The sequence below is a fragment of the Etheostoma cragini genome, chromosome 11 (genome assembly GCF_013103735.1).
Source record: "Etheostoma cragini isolate CJK2018 chromosome 11, CSU_Ecrag_1.0, whole genome shotgun sequence".
Lineage (NCBI taxonomy): Eukaryota > Metazoa > Chordata > Actinopteri > Perciformes > Percidae > Etheostoma > Etheostoma cragini.
Genome location: NC_048417.1, coordinates 14,248,902 through 14,269,572, shown reverse-complemented (window position 1 = coordinate 14,269,572; position 20,671 = coordinate 14,248,902). Strand labels below are relative to the sequence as shown.

General features: G+C 40.2%; 1 protein-coding gene and 1 long non-coding RNA gene across 3 annotated transcripts in view; one reads left to right on the top strand and one right to left on the bottom strand.

Moving 5' to 3' along the window:
- Nucleotides 1-1,025: 1,025 nt before the first annotated feature.
- Nucleotides 1,026-20,671, top strand: part of agps (alkylglycerone phosphate synthase) — a 47,381-nt gene continuing 27,735 nt past the window's right edge. For both annotated transcript variants that reach the window (XR_004658407.1, XM_034884730.1), the window contains exons 1-17: nt 1,026-1,293; nt 3,458-3,547; nt 4,766-4,856; nt 4,959-5,079; nt 5,261-5,335; nt 6,284-6,355; nt 7,866-7,945; nt 9,437-9,517; nt 10,801-10,926; nt 11,180-11,288; nt 14,693-14,820; nt 15,329-15,380; nt 16,905-16,981; nt 17,074-17,186; nt 18,989-19,058; nt 19,589-19,650; nt 20,436-20,525. Coding sequence is in view for 1 of the 2 variants with exons in the window: in XM_034884730.1 (XP_034740621.1) it covers nt 1,106-1,293; nt 3,458-3,547; nt 4,766-4,856; nt 4,959-5,079; nt 5,261-5,335; nt 6,284-6,355; nt 7,866-7,945; nt 9,437-9,517; nt 10,801-10,926; nt 11,180-11,288; nt 14,693-14,820; nt 15,329-15,380; nt 16,905-16,981; nt 17,074-17,186; nt 18,989-19,058; nt 19,589-19,650; nt 20,436-20,525 (1,625 nt within the window). In the remaining variant the exon portion in view is untranslated. The remainder of the gene's footprint in view (nt 1,294-3,457; nt 3,548-4,765; nt 4,857-4,958; nt 5,080-5,260; nt 5,336-6,283; nt 6,356-7,865; nt 7,946-9,436; nt 9,518-10,800; nt 10,927-11,179; nt 11,289-14,692; nt 14,821-15,328; nt 15,381-16,904; nt 16,982-17,073; nt 17,187-18,988; nt 19,059-19,588; nt 19,651-20,435; nt 20,526-20,671) is intronic.
- Nucleotides 6,455-20,671, bottom strand: part of LOC117952440 — a 22,306-nt gene continuing 8,089 nt past the window's right edge. Inside the window, exons 3-4 of the long non-coding RNA XR_004658408.1 lie at nt 14,111-14,116; nt 6,455-6,518 (exon numbers count right to left, since the gene is read on the bottom strand). This is a non-coding gene — a long non-coding RNA (uncharacterized LOC117952440). The remainder of the gene's footprint in view (nt 6,519-14,110; nt 14,117-20,671) is intronic.

Below are 20,671 nucleotides of genomic sequence, written 5' to 3'. Positions count from 1 at the left end.
ACTGTTGATAGTCAATGACGTACTCTAACTTTGTGTTAAATCATTACTTAAACAGCACTGCTATGTGCCATATGGAAATAGTTGACAGGTAAAGGAGTGAGCGAGTAAAGATAAACATTGAAGTCACATTGTTTCTGGTTACAAAACACGTCACTATTTACACGTGTGGACTTTTGACAGTAGGATGATGCACTTTTAATAAGTGCAAATAGACAAAGATTACTTTTTTTTTTTAAATGTGGCAGATAATGCAATTAAAATGATTAGTCTAAAACTATAGATCTATAAGCTCATGTTTACGATTCCATTTTGGGCCCGTTTCACTTTCCTACATTGTTCTGAGCCAATAAACCAAATTGATGCAATTTCCGTAATCTCTTACCAACTATGCAATGTCACTGTAATTCCAGTGAAAGGGGCATAATGCAACCAGTAGTATATTGCAAGGCATGCTGGGAAAGATGTAAATTGGTGCATTCAGGTCCAGAATGAAGGCGACATGTCAGCTGTGGAACTATAGGTAGGCTATATAGGCTACTACTTTAATTATTTGGTTTAAACCATAAACAAAGAGAGAATAAAAACATACAGCATGATTATCGCCTTAGGTCCACAGGTGTCATATCTCAATGCTTGTTTTGTCTGCAGTCCAAATCCCAAACATGTAGGCTACAGTTTACTGTCATGAAAGAAAAGCAGCAGATTCTCACATTTGAGAAGCTATGACAAGCAAATGTGTGGCATTTCTGATGAGAAAATGACGTAAACAATTATTTGATAATGAAAATAGTAATAGATTAATTTTCTGTCAATCTCCTAATTGTTTAAATGAATAATCGTTTCATGCCCAATTTGAACCAATGCCTAGTAACCATTACCACTTAGCCGTCAAACATATTTAAAATAGAACATCATTTATTAAAGTTTATCGTTATCTTATTGTGTATTATGCTCCGACTCCGAAACGTGGCAACAGTCGGGAGGTATGCCTATGTGGACTGGTTGTCATATTTCCGACGGGCTGTGAACGCAGCGCTTTTTTCCTGCGTTGACCTCTGACAGCCGCTCATGGATCCGCTCCCTACCTCACAAACACGGAAGCGGCATGGCGTCCAACAGCAACGTCGGCGGCAGCTCCGACAGACAACGAATTGCACAGCAAAGACTGAGAATAATTGCCGGACATTTACAGGGACCGGTGGACAGTGACTCGACCATCCTAGCCGCGGAGTGCAAAGCCCAGAGCAGCAAAACAGATGTCTCCAATGAGAGGAAGACGGTGCCGAGGAGAAGGTACAAGGCTGTGATGGAGCGGTGGACAGAGGTCCATTCTCTGTGGCTTTAGCAGATTATTAAGTCAAACATCAGTGGAGTAACATGTAAACAAAAACCAATGCGGTCACATGCACTGGCACATTGGCTTCCTTCTCTCTTTTAAGCATTTATAACATAGGGAGACATGGCTAAAGCTGGTTTTACTTAGCCAACTAGCTAGCTAACGTTACTTGGCTACAGACAGTTATACGTTACGGAATGGGTGCGGCTGTGTTTACTCTCTTTAACGTTGATGTTGTCGACTTTCCTAAAGTTGGTCAGATAAAGCCTTTTCTGTGGCTTGTAATAGATCATTTAATTCTGTTAAATGGCAGTTTTTCATTGTTGGTGGGGTAGTAAAAGCCTAAGAGAAGGGTTCACGTTATAGCTAATCTGGAACTTTCTGATGCTACAGATAACAAAATCGTTGAATCGAATTGGCGACAGCCAAGTTACTGTTACGTACAGTCGTTACGTAAAGTTGGATTCACCGGCCTTGGCATTCAATAACTGTTATTGAGCTATGCGGTTAATTTAAACTACCACAATACAAGTACTTTTTGTTCCATTATCATGTAAACATGTTGGTAGGGGATTCGGTTCTTATAAGTTTTAGATTTATTTTAACAAAATCTCAATTTATGGGACACCTCATAAAAACAACAATCAATCTTAACAACCGAAAAAAACAGACAAAAACTTCTCTGTCTCGTCTGTTGATCTGATTGGCTAGTAAAAGTGGTGGTCTGACTTTCAACCTTCAACCTATTGGCAGCTCGGTTCCTTTTGAGGAAACGCCACCATACTGTGATGACATCTAGTGTCAGTCCGAGAGAACTGCTGTATGCAGCACTAAAAGTGTAAGCATTTGGCCTTGTGTGATTCAGCATGTCCTGTTCTGGTCAATATGACACTGTGATGATATGATAGAATGTTGTGTCTTGCAGCCCTGTCTGTTACGCATATTGTTATGCTGAGCTTGAGTCGTTGACCTTTAGTGTCTGTAGGAAGTTTGATAGTGCAAGACAAAGTAGGTCCTCAGTCAGTGGACCTTCTAGATGTTCATCAGGATAGAAATCCAGATGTGCATCTAGTTAAAACTAATGCAGTTTAATATAACAGCCCTACAATAAATTCTATCGTCATGAAGGTTAAAATGTCCTTTTTTTGTTTAAACAGGCTTTGATTAATTTTGGTCACTTTTTAAGTGCTGTGAAATCAATTACGTTATACCAAGAAGGATTGCAGTATTCATTCAGTGTAGTTGTACATATCCACATTTAACTGACCTTGCCACACATTTATTGATACATTTTTGTTCAGTGTGTTCAGTATCTTTAACACATAACAACGGTGGTGAGGATTGATTAAAGTGTGTCACTCTCATTTCTACTCTCACTCTTAATTTATAGGAAACTCCATTTTGGAAGGTATTAATCTCAGTTATGGTTTTTACTCCGTTGTGTTAGCACACCAACCCAATTGACCCATGAGTTATGGTTGATCTCTGAGTGGTGAGCCGTTTCTTTGCAGAGTGTAAGTATAGCACACAGGCTCTGCACGTTATTGCAGAATAGACAGTACATCATCTCTGGCTGTGAAGCTAGTGATTATAATGGGATATCACTTAACAGTAATACCATAGTAGCAGCCATTTGTTTTCACAGCTTAGCTATGGCTCTACTCCAATATGGTTGGTGATTCAACAAGAAAGAACTGACAGTATGGCTGATGCTTGTGTGCTATCTAAGTATATGTGTATAATTAGCTAAAGTTTCATAGTTCAGCAAACACATATCATATCATATACAACCTAATCATAAAAACCGAGCAGTATTGAAACTAGCTATTTATGTGGATCAACCAGATGCCATACATACAAATATTTAAATGTATTAATGGGAATTTGCTGATACCACTGAGGGAGTGTCTGCTAGCTTCCTCTGTTATGTATATGGTATTTGAATGCGTCACTTCAGCCTGCATTACAATGCTAACAAGCAATGTAAACACTTGTTTTTTTTACCTTCCTCCAAATGGTATTTCATGTCATGTCTTTAATCTCTCTTTACAATGTCTTTACATCAGTTTAAGGTGTAAGAAGTGTAAGCTTAACCCCTGCCATTATTATTTTTTTCCACAGGCAGGAGATTTTGAAATGGAACGGATGGGGATACAGTGATACAAGATTCCTCTTTAACAAAAAAGGTCAAGCAGAATTCACCGGTAAAAGGTACGGTCTAATATCACATCAAAAGTCTTAGTTTGAACTTGTATCCTTATTTGTTCAAGATTCAGAGAAATCATTTACTACTAGGTCTCATTCATAGCCTCTAATCTTTTTTTTGTAGAGTCATTGTGTCTACATTCATTAAAACATTTGGATAACTTGAGGCTGGAGATCTGCATTGAGACGTCACTGCCCATACTGTGTGCTTTTGAAATCAGTCGATGTCCCAGTCCTATGCTCACAGCCACGTGGTGCTACTGCCACCTAGTGGTTGGCATTTAAACTGTTCATTTTAATTTGAGAAGGTCACTGGTTGTGATTGTCAGCTCTCCCAAACTCTGTTGCTGATTTACAGAATGCCCGTTCCGAATCTGTAAAAAAATGGAAACTATTACGTTAGTAATTATTGATGTGTCTCTGGGGAATTGGGGGTTAACACAGTAATTGTAGTCACTGTTGAAGAAAAAAATATTAATTCAAATGTCAGAGGGAAACAAAGGCAGTTGTCCTCAATCTTACGGACTATGGCTTCAATTTACAACAGCACCTGTATCTGTGTCTCCCATTGTAATAGCAGAGGTAAAGATGATCCTTGTGATTGTAATCATGACATGACTTTTAAAGAAACGGCTTTGCTTGTCAGATTGTAAACACAGAGAACTGGAACAATGTGTATGAGAATTTATTTGAGTAATGAGTCTAGCTGAACAGGATGTTGCACAGCAAATGGTTTCCTCCTGTGCAAGCAGTTGCCACAAACTGCGCTGTGCCTTCTTGACTAAAAAGCTACCTGGGCAGCATACAGTATCGGAGGCTGGGGCACTATTGCATGAATGTCAAAGACGGTATTCTCCTCCTCCGCGTTTACTGAGACAGAGGCTTTTTCATTATAGAGCGTGTTTCATGGTCTCTCAGACAAAGGCACACTACAGTCCCCTGATGGGCTCGCCCAGGCTGTGCCAGCAGCTCAATTATGCAATGGATGGCCAGAGCGATCACACAGACAGCACTGCCACTGCCGCTCTGCTTGCCTAATAACCTCATTGGACTCAAACCTCACACTCTATTCTTATTAGACACAGGCCTGGGTTTTCACTAAATAAGCCCAGTCAAGCATTTGTATGTTTTCAATTGAGGGCTTTGACTTCCAGTACTGGAAAGTAACACATTTCAAATTGTTTTGTTTTTTTAATGCAATCTGTCTTCTTTTACACAATTCAGATATAGACTAAGTGGTATGATCATCCCTGCTCTGCAAAATTGGTTTGAAGGCACTTTTGGAGCCAGTATGCAGCATAAATCTCCAGCAATGGTGAGTTTATAATTCATGTTTATTTGTGGTATCTTCAATGAATGGTGAATATGAGTCAGTAATTAGTCACAGTTACAAAAACCCCAATGGCTTGTTTTTCAGCCCATTTTGACTAGCAGTGCTGTACAGCCTCCCACTCTTAACGAGGCCTTCGTGGACGAACTGAAATCCACAGGTATTCCCTTCTCTCATGATGCAGAGGACCGGGTGTTTCGCGGCCACGGTAAGGCATGCTGGGAGGAGACGTTGCACAGCTCCCTAATTAAATACCCACTTTTATTGTTTTAAACCACAATCAGAATATGATATCTTTGATGATTTTGAATGTAGCACGTGCTTTTCATTTGTGTTGACCATATTAATATCTTTGCGGGATTCTCATCTCATTCCGGTATTTCTTTCAGGCCATTGCTTACACGAGGTCTTTGCTCTGCGAGAGGGGAAAGTTGGTCGTGTTCCAGATATGGTGGTATGGCCAAGTGAGTTCAGAAGCCTTTTAATTTCTGTGTTTTATATCGGTCTGTTTTTTTCTCCTCCCACGAAGTATAGCTGATCGCCCCCTCTCCCCCCCCCACTGGTGTAGGTGATTTAAAGGGTTAATCTCTGCAGAGGCAGGAATATTAATATGTATGAGTAGAGGCTTAATAAGAAGCGTCAGAGGGAAGACGCTTGACACACAATACTCCACAGTATGGACCTGCACTGTAGACTCATGAATTATGATTCCGAGATTTCATCATGCAAATGAATGTTGACTGATGGCTGAAACTTGATTAGCACCGATCCAAATAGGCAGAAAATCACCAAGAAACTGAAGGCATTGTTTCATCCTCACCAGCACCAAATTACATTTTTTTTTACCAAACCCACAAATACATTTGACCTGTATTTTGCATTTCTCAGAAGTCCCTCCAAGTCAAGCTTTGTATTTTAAGTGTAGGTTTAGTTTGTTAAACTAATCCGTAGGCAGAAGCTGTGTGTTTAATTGGATGGCAGAATGCACTAGAATGCAGGCATTTCTCACTGCCTCTAAAAGCAATTAAGGTCAGTCAAGCACATCCACGTAGGTGGGTATCGCTACTTTTCCCACTTGCTCACGACTCCATGTGAGCTCCATGCTAAAGCATGTTTGTATTGATCCAGCACATCCCACCCCAGAGAGTGTAGCTTCATTGCGGTCTGACTCCGCCTAAGGAAAGCCCCAGGCAAGTCACAACTATCAGGCAAATCCAAATGTTCCTACATTTATTTACTGTCTTTCCTGTATACGCATTTTGTTATGTGCTACATTTATATTTTATTTACAATGTGTCTACTCTGGCTATTATGTTAAAACTGAATTTATGGACGCTATAGAGGATGGTAAAAGAAAACACTTTCTTTACGATGGCCACTCTTTTCTAAAATGATATTCTTTGTCTTTACAGGTTGCCACAATGACGTAGTGAAAATTGTGGAACTTGCATGCAAACATAATGTTTGTTTGATACCATATGGAGGTGAGTAATGGAATTTAAGGGCCTTAGCAGCATAATTAGCTGTCACATAATGTGTGCACAGGCCCATAGAAGTGTATTTAAATTTAATGTACTTTAAAGCTGCTCTAAGCGATGTTGGGTGACGTCACTTCTAGTTTGTTAAACAAAACGGAGGCTAGCTCGCCTCTCCCTGCTCTAAAGGTCTAGTGCTAGCTGCTAGAAACCTATATGTTGCATTCACCAAGGTTAGTGCTGAATCTAGCTAATTGTATCCCTGTGTTGGTAGTAAGGTGAACATGAACGTCCATTTAGAAAAACCAAACTGGATTTACCCACCTGTCCAGCAAAAACAGAGCCGCCTGAATGTCGGATTGGAAGCACTTCTGCCGGCAGAGTTCTCGCCACCTTCTAACTTCCCTCTTCACACTTCTCTGTCCTCCACTCCTCACACCCCCCTTTACATGCACACCCATTCACCCCCCAACCCCCACCCACAAACCCTTGAACACTGTTTATGTTTAGTGGTGCAGATTGGCGCAGTTTGTTTTTATTGTTTGTGGAGCCTGAGCTTACTACAGAGACCGCGTTGTTTTAGTGTATTCATGGGACAGGCAGCTAGTGGATAGTGAGGAGATGTATGTTGCATGTGACAAAAAATGTTGCGGCCTAAAAAACATGCAACATTGCTTAGCACCTTTTAATATATTATTTACTCCTATCACTTGCTTGTTTTTAAATGAATTAACCCTCTAATATATGAATTATTTAAGGTACTGCAGACAGTGCAGTGGATGCTTTGTAGAATTTTATGTTTTGCTTTGTGTTTTTTGTACTGAGGCTACAGAAAAAATATAAGCAGGCAACCTATTAAACCACCAATCTAAGCATGTGATGTAATCACAACATCTCTAGTTCACTCCCAACCTGGGGGCCTATATCATATGTAATACCTTCCATGTCTCCTGTCACTCACAACTGTTAACTATTTTATGATGGCAACATGGCTTAAATGATTCTTATGCAGTATTACAGTGGTTTATCAACAGATTCATGAGAATGATAATGGTAATAAAAGTCAGTCACACATTTATGCAATAGAATCCTTAAGCCTCTGGTTGTTTTTTGAAGAATAAAGAGAAGATTTTTGTAAACGTTGCTTCTTTTTATTAAAACTGTATTTTGTATATGTCACAGCAAACATTTAAACACATTGTAGCGCCACGTCGTTGCTTTCTGAAATTATAAAAAGTCTCATGAAGAGCTGGGTGTGATTAAATTTTACACACTAGTGTCAATATAGTACCCGAGTTTGCCTCTCATACAAAACCATTTTTTTTTAATTATACCCGTTATTGACAAATATAGACACTTTTTCCTTTCCCCTTAACCTTTTTGTGTTCACAGTTTGGTACCAAGCCGTAGATTTATGAGAATATTTGTGTTAAAAACATGAAACCAGTATAATTGCATGGTCTCCTCTGAAGGCTTCTCTGCTGCAATGCCTCTTCTAACTGTTGCTTTTCTCTCTCAGGAGGGACTAGCGTCTCTAGCGGCCTTGAGTGCCCCCCAGAGGAAACTCGCTGCATTGTCTCTCTGGATACCTCACAGATGGTACGTAAACAACTATGTTAAGTGTCAAAAGAGTTGAGAAAAAAAAAAACTCAAATCAAATCAAATGCAGCTGAATAAATACTTTCACCGAAATAAAAAAATGAGGCTTACTTGCTTACATTAAAAGACTGTTTACATTTTTTAAATCTTTTCATATTTTATTTTAATCAAAAACATGTAAGTCAAAACATTTTATGATTAGCTTTCTTCATGATTGATTTAAGAAAAAATATGTCAGATTTTTCTGTTGTCGTAACAGATTTACTAGCCTGACGTCAGACTCAGATTCTAGTCAGAATATAAATCTGATAATGCTCCACTGGGCTGTGATTATGGGACGTGTTTTAACCCAACCAGGAAAGAAAATGCCTCTGCACTCAATTGGATAGACCTACAACCAATCAGAGCAACAAGCACTCTTTGGTGATATGGTTGATTATGTTACTGTTGGTAATCAGCCCATTATCATATAAAGCCTGCCCTGAGAATTTAAATGGTCTGAACAGCTCTAGTTCGAGCATAGTGGCTACACAACGGATGAAGTCCAGACTATACTTCCCAACCTCAAATGTTGTGGGCAGGGCTAAGTTTTGCTGGCATCCAGGCTAAAAAATTACAGTATTTGTTTTATACTATTGATACTTAGTAATCAACTTTCATTTTTGATAGCTAGAACAAAGGAACTAATAGTTTCAACCTGTGCAACCAATTAAAATGACAAACTTTTGCATTATGAGACAATAGAGATGTTATCAACAACCCCCCTTTAGTGTCCATGTTGTTACTTTCGTACCCACTATTAAACCCATTATCACCCACTATTATAGACCACTTTGTCATTTTTCCAGAGTGAATGTATTAATAATGTAGAATAATGTTTAAATGATAAATAAATTAGTCAAACAACAAATACTATCTGTATTTAAATAGATATCATTACTTTTTCTGGTCATACCTTCTCAAATGTGAGGATTTGCCAAGTGTGTTACTTGGGTACTTGCCATTAATTTTAATGGAATACCATAAACATGATGATGTTTCATTAGATATGATACAAAATGGTGCATATATTGTCACCAGTACAGTACAGCCCTTTGATCAGGGCTCACATAGAGGTGATATATAAGCTGTCTGGTTGCTGCTAGCCTAGAAGTCATTGAGTTTAGTGCCACAGACACCAGTGACCAGTGTTCTGTGTCAGGGGTCAGAGGTGAGGTGGCTCCAATGGAAGCACATGAAAGGAGCAGTGTGGTTGGAACATAAAGTTTATTACCTCTGGAGAATGATTGATGACAGGTGTGAAATGACCTCCTGCAGGTAAGGGTAGGCCATGTGCCCAGCGGCCCAAATAAGAGGCTTATATTTGGAATTAGATGTTAAAATGAGTTTAACCTTGAGGAAACTATCTCCATCCCGCTGGTCCTCTGCACTCATTTGTTCTCAGAAATGCGACCGTCAGACTAAACGGACATGCTTGTTTTTCATTCACAGAACCGCATTCTGTGGATTGATGAGAAAAATTTAACCGCCCATGTGGAAGCTGGCATTGTCGGTCAGGAATTGGAAAGATTGGTAAGTTCAGCTCATTCATCCATATTCACTAAAAGAGCTTCCATTGCTGTAACATGTTGGGCCAACGATCAATCCGTGTAACCGTTCACATTAGGGGTGGGGGGGAGGAATCGATGCAACATAGCATTGCAATACGTTTTGTGTCAATACTGTATTGATACACGTACAACAAGTATCGATATTTTATTATATGAATTGCACATGAGAATTTAACCTTTTGACCTTTGGGCCTCTGGGGATTCCCACCCCCTAATTCACATGCTGCCATGTTGCCCATGCTCACTCACCTTGGTACTCTTTGCTTAGTAGATCGAAAAGCGTTTAGGAATAAGTATGAGATAGGAGCAGTGTTGAAGGGGAGAGATTACAGAGTGATGCAGTGGTCATGAGCAGATGGCACCATCAAGCTAATTCAGAAAAATGGAGAACAAGCGGGCATTTAATGTAGAGGAATGTGTGAGCTGCATCTAAAGCAGACTCCACCTCTGCATTTAGACTGTGCCTTTTTGGTGGAGCAGATGGGTCTGGATTATAAACTGCCTTCCAGGGGAGTGCTATGATAAAACAAGGCCTGACTTAACCCCCGTCTTGTGCTTCTGGTGGAGGTTGTTGTTGTTGTACTTTATGGGCCTCATTATTATTATTACTTTTAAATGTTCTGCCTAAAGATGCAATCTGTTTGGGTGTTGGGCTGCCTTCAGGAGAATGTGTGTGTGTGTGTGTGTGTTCTTGATGACCGACATATCCTTAAAGCCGTAGGGATGGTGCTTCTGATGAAGGTGGCTCAAAGGTTGTTTTTTTGTGTCACATTGTGATGGCCACATACATGATACTGCTGTGGAAGCTAAATGTGCCTGTATAAGACATAAACACGGAGAAGTGACTTTCTGGAACTGTAATTTTACTAGTGTTGAAAAAGGCACAAACATTTCACCTGCAGAATGCAGATATGATTTTACACATACTGTGTAACATCAGTGATCCAATCAAACAGGGACATTTGGTGGTACCCAGATCATGCACTGATCTCTCTTTTTAGTCTTTTCTTGCTCTTTCCTTATGGTTTATTTTAGGCTGTTGTAAAAATGTATGACGCCATAAAACCCAAGTTTTAGCTTTGCAGTAAAGCGAGAGCGGTAAAATTCAGCAGCAGAGCTGCAATTCTTTTTTTCTTTTTCTCTTTGCTTGCTTTTTCTTGTTATTAAAACATTTCTGTGGGTTTACAACCTCATTGTTTTCCATAAAAATGCTCTCCCTTTCAATTATTATACATTTTTTTCCAGCTTAATGAGAGCGGCTACTGTACTGGGCATGAGCCGGACTCCATGGAGTTCAGCTCCCTGGGAGGCTGGGTAGCAACCAGAGCATCAGGCATGAAGAAGAACATCTACGGCAACATTGAGGACCTGGTGAGTCCTCCACCCTCCTCTTTACCTTCCTGCTTATTTTTGTTCTTAAGGATGGCATTGGTAAATTATTAGCAGAAGTTTGGTTGACTTTGGCCTCACTTCCAAAATGCAGTTATCAGTTATGAAATGCGTTCACATGTGGCATGCATGGTGACTTCCAAATTATTTGTTAACATTTGTGGAAGAAAAGTACCCTTTGCATATTTGTGTTTCCAAAAAGTGTTTGATGTGTTGCTGTTTTGTGACTAAATAGGTTGTCCACGTAAAGATGGTGACACCACAAGGAGTGATTGAAAAGGGCTGTCAGTGCCCACGCATGTCCACAGGTCCGGACATTCACCACTTCATCATGGGCTCAGAAGGTTTGCTAATATTTTCATGTTATTTCAGTACACCAGGATAGTTGAGTATGTTTTTGTGTTAATGTATAGTTTGTGTACATGTCTGCACATCTTTGTGTTAACACTGTAACATCAGGATGGTTCTCATGGTCGGGTCGTCTTACAAATTAACCAGCTTAGGTGGAAACGTGATCTGGAGGGGTGTTAGATAGGAACCAGCAAAGTGTCCTCCCCACCCTGGAGGGATAGGAATCAGCAAAGTGTTCTCCCCACCCCATCTGCAGTGCCCTGTCCTTGTGAATGCCCACAGAGAATACTGCCATATGCCAGGTTCCCCCTACATAATGAGAAGGTTCAGAGACTCTTGGCATCGCTATGTTAAACAGCTGTGGATGCACACCTTAAATTCGCCCTACAAAGCTCAGCAATCTGCTCCCTGACTAGGCACAGATCACTGCAGAAATCTCCATTTGTACTCATTAGAAGCAATTTTAAAACCAACAGCCCACCTGTAAATAAGATCAACATCAAATGTGTTTAAAATATGGTAATATGCAAGTCCATATGATTAACATGTGATTGATGCTCTTCAACTGCTTTTTTAGTTTTTAAGTAAACACAGTACATACCTTCCCCTGACCTCAGATTTATGGCCCTCTCAAGTAGAACTCAGGATGTGTTGTATACACTGGATAGTAAGAGGGGGAGCCTATGCAATTACTCATTAAAAAGGGGACTTTCTTAAATACTCTCTAAGGTGTTAAAGTAAGTAAAATAATTGAAACATGATAGAGTTCAAAACATGTAAAGTTGTAGTGCAAGAGGTCAGTGTGGCAGGTTGTTAACAAATCAAATAATTTTCCCTTGTAAAAGCCACATCAAACAAGTTAGTTGTTTCCAAAATAAGATACAATAATTTCGAACATTTCATTCTTAAAAAGACATTGGGTCACGTAAAGTAAATCCTTGTAAATTACTCTGAATATGAATAAATATACTGTGCTTACTCACATAATTTTGAAATGTGCTGGTATAATTCCTTAATGTTTGACCAGATCTGCTGTTCACTTAATAAAATCATTAAATAGACTTGACAACTACTTCCATAAATGAAGGCTTATAATAATAGTCATAATAATGCTTCATGATGCAAGCACATAAGAGTATGTACAGTAGTGAGAAACATCTGGAGGTTTGGTGGCATAACATAGATGGGAGTGGACCACATGTCTCTAGAAGTACATTTACTTCTGGGAGACCTAACGCTGGAACTAAGAGGTCACACCAGCACACCTTTTCGTCAAAATGATCTACCTCCTCACCCAGAAACCACATCTTGCCGTCTGACAGTAGGCCACACTACAACAACAAAGCACCCCACAAACCCTCATCTTGCCTCTGCATGTTAAGTGGAATGCATCTGCATGCATTTTTATCAGAAATGACTGTAAAACCTCAGATCTTCTCATTCACCACACAACAACCGGTGTGTCTCTATCTCTTTGACCTTGAAGTTGCCTGAGTACAAAGGATGTTCTTCTCTCATGCTAAATAATGATTGGAATAATCAATTGTAATTCCTTTTCTCTTTTAAAAACTCCTTTCAACCGTGGAGGATATAATGTAGGTGTGTGAAGCCAACCAGTGCTAATTCAATGTACAGAGTCCATTCTTTGATTCTAAAGTGGTGGCTTTACAGTGGTCAATAATGTTTTTTTTTTTTTCTTAGAAAGAAACGTAAATAGTCCTACTCCCCAAATACTTATCCTGTAAGATGATGTTGGTTTAATAAAGACAGTCACAGTAAAAAAATGGCTAAAGCTGAACTCCCAACATTTCATTGCATTGCCTTGGTCCCCTCAGAGAGTGTTTTTCTGACCTTGCTGTTCTTATTACTGCCATTTATTCACTTACTCACCATCCTTTATTCCCTTCCCATTCTGGCTCCTCCCAGGCGCTCTCTCTCTCTCTCTCTCTCTCTCTCTCTCTCTCTCTCTCTCTCGGTCGGTCTCTTTCTGCTTGTTGGACTCCTCCCCGCGCTCTCCTCCCCTCAGTGGGTCCTCCAGCGCACCGTCAGAAAGGAGGAGCCTTTTTTTGGCTAAAGCCTAATGGAGTCACATGTTTTCCACTGGGCCACCGGGGAGCAGCGTGTGGCATGTAGTGTCACGTTAGAGGGCTCATTAACAGCCATAAGAGGCTAAGGAAGCCTCCTAATGGAGCCAGCTATGTTCAATGGAGATGCATTGCTAAATGGACATCGTCTATAACAATGAACATTCACGCTGGAGGGTGGATGGATGGGATAGGTTTGGGTTACATAGATACGATTCACAATTCTGGACAATAAAACATACAATTATTTTTCTGAAAGTTTTTTAACCGACTAAATGTCAGAAAATTGTTATAAATGCCCATTACAACATAGAAGAACCCAGTGTGTTGGACTTTGTTTAACTAAGGTCCAAAACCTAAATAAACAAATTCTTTAAAGGTACAACATTTAATGTTTCTGACATATTTGCTGTAAGGTAGAGTAGACCATAGTTTTTTATTAAGAATTTGGGAGTAAAAGGTCACCTCAAAACATATTTTTGCCCATAACACAAGAATTCCATACGCTAATTATGACAAAATTACACACAAATGTTTAACAGTATAAAATCATGAAGTAATAATATGTTATACCCCAAAGGTGAACTTTGACATCACAATGTTTTTCAAAAACACTTCTCAGGCCTTTATTCAACATCATAACTCAGGATCAAAGGGGGAGATTGTGACCGTATTTCACATTTGGTCGGATACTGAACTGGTGACACTAATCTAGGGGCCCACCTTGAAACTGTCGTCTTTCTATACATTTGTGCTGCCGGGTAGAAGATTTATGTGAAGCATTCATGTTCTGCCAAAAAATACACTTAATACCTTTTATTATATCCATTCAAAGTCCTAACTACATATACACTAGTATATGAGTTTGGACAGACATGGATATGATCTGCAACTTAACTGGTTGGTAGAGACATATAACCGTGATGCGGTAATTGTAGTTTAAACACTCAATGTGACTCCTTCAGCAACAGCAGCTAATGGTTGACAGTTCTCAGGATCATAGGGTCAGCCAGAGGTTTTGGCGTACCTGTATATGTGTTGCTGCTGTTGGCCTCGCTGCCTTTGATAGGACCCTGCTTTATTTCCTTGCGGTCTTAAGTTGATAAATCAAGTTGTCCCCCAGTGTGTGGTAGAAAACCAGATCTACTAGGTGAAATGTGAGACTTAAGGTCACGCAAAGGACCCTTGGGACATGTACCAGAGCCCTGTAAAACGGTCTTAAGTTCCACTCTAAGAAGGGGTTAGGTCATATAAATTGTGGGAACTGATTTACTTCTTCTTGCTCTACTCAAAATCTCTCACTGATTCCACAGGAACCCTGGGTGTGGTTACTGAGGTAACGATGAAGATTCGTCCCATGCCGGAGTATCAGAAATACGGCTCAGTGGTATTTCCTAATTTTGAGCAGGGAGTGGCGTGTCTTCGAGAGGTTGCCAAACAGGTAACAACATGTTGCGCTTTGTCATTGCTTTCTCTCCGTCTTAACATGAGGCTACGGCCTGAAACATTTCGAGTGTGTTGCAGGTTTGCCAAACTGCAATAAGCACTCTCAGATCTTCACGTCACATCTTCACTTGTTTAAAATTGACCTGCCAACAAAAAGCAGCAAAAAGAGAATGTTTTTTGCAGACCAACTTCCTTGTTAAAATGTTCAGCTGTTCCAAAGTAAAACCTTTAATCAGACCTTTATGTTGCTTTTTTTTAAACTAAAGCACCACAGGCTGACGATGCCAAAGCCAATCAAAACTTTACGGTGCCAATGGCAACTTTTTTTTTAAGATCAATCAAGCCACAGGAAATCACTTAAAGTCAAAGCTCAAACCATAGCAGTTAGAATGTTGACAATAATAAATATGTGTGGAATTTAATATCATTTTAAACCTTTAATTCACACTTAATTCTGCCCTGTGAATCAAACAAACTAATATAGACCAACTTTTATTTTTCAGAGGTGTGCCCCTGCATCTATACGACTCATGGACAATGAACAATTTAAATTTGGTAAGTTTTGTTTAAGCCGTTCACAATCTCGGCCAGTCTAGATTTAAAGCATTACATATTTATGTTGCTTACAAATTTTTCCTCTTTTTGGTACACCTTTGCTGTGCAAGTGGGACTTTTTATTTGACCTGGTTTTCATTTTGAGGAAGAGTTTCTTTTAGGCCTCAATGTAACCTTTGGCTTTGATCAGAGAGCTTTGCAGCATGAATGGCACGGCATACTTTAAATAAGCAGCATGATGGGTATCATATTTATTTGGAGTTGAAATTTGTCACTTATATTGTATTTTTGTTGGCAATTTTTGGGTTGCTGTTTCATTGATGTGCTTTGTACCTCTAAGAGAAGGTAAATGAATGTCACTGTTCAGCATGCAATGATTTTACCTTCTACAGCACTGAATTGTTAAATTGATAAATTTTTTCTGCAGCAGAATAGCTGGACACACACAGGCAAAGAATTGAAACAAGATGAAAAATGACCCTAACCAAAATTAAGCAGTTGTTGGAACATTGAAGTTGTATGATGTTGTTTCTTAAGGTCTAGTAATGGAATGCATCTGGCATTGTCAGATATCTCTGTAAAGTCCCCCAGTCTCTAGGGATCTCATTATCTCCCCTATATTTCCACTTTTCACAGAGTAGGCACTTCTTAGCATTAAACAGGGAAGATGAAGCAGCCAGGTTTTTCACTAATAACTAAAACTCATGGCTCTATGATACCTTCTTGGGCTTATTAGGGGCTCGTCCTCACTTTTAATCATGTTGGCTGAAAGTAAGGAGGGTTGATGTATTCACAGGTCTTTTTCAGATTGGGACCACAAGTGCAAATTTAGTGCTGCCTTTCTTGATACACAAAATGAAAAATGAGAATGTTGTAGTAGCAGCAGCGTGTTGATGTGCAAAAAACAAACAACCAAACCACAGAGGGGGAGAGTTAAAAGTAAAATGATGCACAGTGTAGGTATAATTTTCTCTCTCTGGATGTTGAGTATTTAATTAACAAGTATGATGGCTGCAAGAGACCTAAAGACCTGCAATCAAATTTTGGAATTGAAACAATTAGGACACTAAGTGATGAAGAGACTTCAACATGGGGGGAAATAAATGAACTGTTAAGTCTCGGCGACATCACCCGTGACTTCCCCGCAGTGATTGATAACCATCCCATTGGCCCCAGCCCCTCATTTTCGCTTGTCCACAGGCGCTTTTGTGCGTCCGATCAGAAATAAATCAAAAAGTGTGGCTGAGGAAGACGGATATCGCTGTGTCAACCCCACTTCCCTTCGGAAACCCTCTGATTTATAGTTGCTGTCGCTGGCAGCCACTGGCCAGTTGTAAAGTTATTCAAATGTTACCATTTATTTTTCCTCCTTTTGTTTAGTACCCCAAATAAATCTGACTTGCTTGCCTTCTCAGAACGCTGGAGGATGTAAGCAGAAGCAGAGAATGACTAATATGTGAAAAGAATTGCCGGCCCACTTCTTTGTAAATAGATGGAGCAGACTCTTATCTCATATTTTCACAGGTCACGCCCTGAAGCCTCAGGTATCCTCAATTTTCACATCCTTTCTGGACGGGTTGAAGAAATTTTACATCACCAAGGTAAAAAAAAAAAAAAAAAAAAATTGAAATGAACATTAGCAGTTGCCTGCCCCAAGTGTCATGAAAAATGAATTGGCTTCTTTAATCACCAGTTCAAAGGGTTCGACCCGGACCGCTTGTGTGTGGCCACCCTACTGTTTGAGGGAGACCGTGAGAAGGTCCTGCAGCATGAGAAGCAAGTTTATGACATTGCTGCAAAATTTGGGTAAGTAGTTCTCTCTCTCTCTTAAAACAAAGCAGTTGCAAAGATCAGCTGCAGACCGTGTAAAGCACGGAAATGACAAAGCACCATTTGGTGAGACTTAGAGCATGATGCCTGAAACCCTGATGTCACTTTATTCAACCAGCCATTATGTAGTAGCAGTGAAAAGGATGGAGAAGCAGAGTTACACACTTCTGACTTGGTCTTCTCCTTGGTAGTTTGTCTCTGTGCAGATTGATGGATCACCTGTGGATGTCCTCCTGTCAGGCCAGCTTTTATGTTAAAGTAGGTGTGGTGTGGGCGGTGATAGCAGGGCACTGCTCCCCTCAGGACAGCGCAGGGCGAGAGGACGCAGCCTGGGAGTGCTTGGCTGCTGTGATTGATTATGAAATGGATCAATGAGGACTTTGGTGGAAATCAGTTCCCTGTCAGCTTGAGAGGGATGCTCTCTCTATTCTGTGCCTGTTTTTAAACCCCCAACAATAGTTTCATAGTTGAGTTCATAACATAAATATAGCTTTGTGCCGTTTAATCAGTTATTGTTCATGGGTAATTCTGAGATGGCTCTGAAGTTAGATGTTTCAACAAATTAATTCAGTGGAGTGTGCACTGTTTGAAAATTGAAATAAAATGTTTTCTTTGCTTAATAGGCATCAGTCATTGGTAGTTATCTAATAGTAGTCTTTACTTATGTGAATGCCATCTATTATTTATTGTTGGGTTTATTTAGAAAAGAAGAAAAATATTTCATTTTGAATATTGAAAGAAAAGTTAGTTAACTCCTTTATTCCATTCCCATTCTGGCTCCTCCCAAGCGCTCTCTCTCGCTCTCTCTCGCTCTCTCTCGCTCGCTCTCTCGCTCTCTCTGGCTCTCTCTCTCTGCTTTATTTCTTATTACCAGAACATTTTCTGATCTGCTTTTATCACAACTGGACTTCACTGTAAATTATATGGTCAGCACCCTCTCGCTGCAAGAAACACAACAGCTTTGTAGATACATAGAGACAGAACAATCCAGGTGACTAATCGAGGACTGTTCAAACCAGATCTGTTCATTTAGACATGAAAGTCAATAAAATGAAAAACAGTGAGGCTTATGTATTCTGTGCATACAAATAGAAATTGAGTTGTTACTCACTTTTTTTATTTCAGGGGAAAACTTGCCAACAAAAATCCTTCCTAAATTTGATGTAATACCAACTAGTCAGAAACCAGCGGCTCATTACAACACACATTTAAACAGGGGACAAACCGTGGATCCTCAGTACTCCTTACTGGGTGATTTCAGGGATTTCTTGCCGGGTCAAGCCTATTGATTATATATTACTGTTGGTGTTATGCTTTGGCTCAGTGCCCAGGCTTGCAGGTATTTGGAGCACTGCCCTGGTAACTGCCAGCCATTAAATCATAAGAAATTTGTCAGTTACATGCAGCATCCTCTGTTTTATTGCATTATTAAAAATAAATCGTGATCGCCCATCAGATCAAGTGCCAGTGATGGATTGTTGCAGTTCTGTGAGGAATATTTTCTTGTGGTGTTGGGGAAACAGGAAGAATGGTGAAAATCAATATAGAGATTTTCTAATGAGCTTTGCCTGATTAGTTTGGGTGGTAGATGAAAATCTGATTACCCACTGCAGGTGATGGATGTGTGGCTGACCTGTGGCGATACACAGAGCATAGCTTCATTGATCTGTACATTGTTGGATTGACAGGCTCCCAGGCAGCTGTTGTGAGGGGAAGGTCTGACCAACAAAGCTAAAAGAGAAGAGCTGTTAAATATTAACCCTGTTATCTGTTTTCAGGGGGCTGGCAGCTGGAGAGGACAATGGGCAGAGGGGCTACATGTTGACCTTCGTCATCGCTTACCTCCGGGTGGGTCACCCCTCTGGTTTTCTTTCTGCATCCGCTGATGGGCAGGTGGGGCGGGGAGGGAGGACACGGGCTGACAGCAGATAGGGTAGTGAGCAGCACGGAAAGGTTGCTGAATGTGACCTCAGGAGAGCTTTGATTTGATCTGGTCACAGTTGTTGTCAGGGTGTCTAACACTGAGGTATCTACACAACGAGGAGAGCACAGTGGTTGCAGTCAAAATGACAATGGAGAGTCTCCTTAGGTCAGTGCTGTCAGTGGCCTTTTTGGTTTTCCCAGAAACACGCAAGGAGTTTACATGCACTTTCAAAACTAGGCTTTTGGTAGTAATATGCTTTCTAACTGTAAGTGTAACTTCTAATTGTAACTGGCCGGTACACAAACATTAATTCACCAGGTTGTTACAGTGCATGTAAACCTGTAAAACCTCTCACCTTATTTCCCCCAGTAGCCTGGTTTTGTGCATGCATGTAAATGTACTGAATAAGCATTAACCTGTCAGCGTACCAATGTTAATATTTTATTCTGAACAGGACTTGGGGATGGACTACTATGTGATCGGGGAGTCCTTTGAAACCTCTGTGCCTTGGGACAGGTAAAGACACTTATATGAGCTGTAAGCTTTTCTCTGTTTAGTTTAAATAGCTGTAAACATTTTTCTTTTCTCACCTCCCACGCAGTTAGTCCTAAGAGAGTGCTCGTTCTTCTTCCTGCTACTACTTCCTTTTTATTTCTCTTTGCCTCCCCAATTAACCGGCTCTGCGTTGGCGGAAGCTTTGCCTCCTCAGCCTACAAACACGCCATTACTGAGACACACACACACACACGCACACACACACACACACACACACACACACACACACACACACGGAGAGACATATCTGTGTGTGTTCTGTGTGAGGAAATTCAACATGAGCCTCATATTCATCTCACATCCACGTGTGGTGTGTTCTGCGTTTTCTCCATGGTTTCATCATCATTTTGTCACACATACACACGCACACACACCGCTCCGTGTTGTGTAACATTCCTGATGGGCGAGACCAAGAGATCAGGCACTGAGGAGAGCATATGTGCTTGGCTCATTACCCATCCTCCACACACGGCTACACATGCTTAGGACTGGCGGCCATTTCCACACCAGTGGGAACCTCTCCCACTATGGTCGTCATGTTAGTTTCCTCCTTCTCCTCTTCCTCTTCTCTTGTCTTTATCTACATTTTTCATAATTTTGCATTCCTCATTAATTCAGTTTGATGTAAGTTTACATTTACATTTATGACTATTATGTTTTAGATACACAAGTATCACAGTTTAGACTTTCTTTTTTAATCTGGTTAAATTTTCTTTTTTTAATTCAAACATTTACTTTGTTTCCAGGGTGTTGGACATTTGCCGAAACGTAAAGGCACGCATCATTCAAGAGTGTAAAGACAAAGGAGTGCAGTTTTCACCGTTATCCACATGCAGGTTTGCAAACGACAGTTTTAATGCAAATGTAGGCTGATTGAGGACAACTCCAATCCCCTGGGTATCATCAAACATTTAAGAGACAAGTGCATATACAACCACTGAGTTTTGGGACAACAACAAGAAGTTTAACACACAGACACACA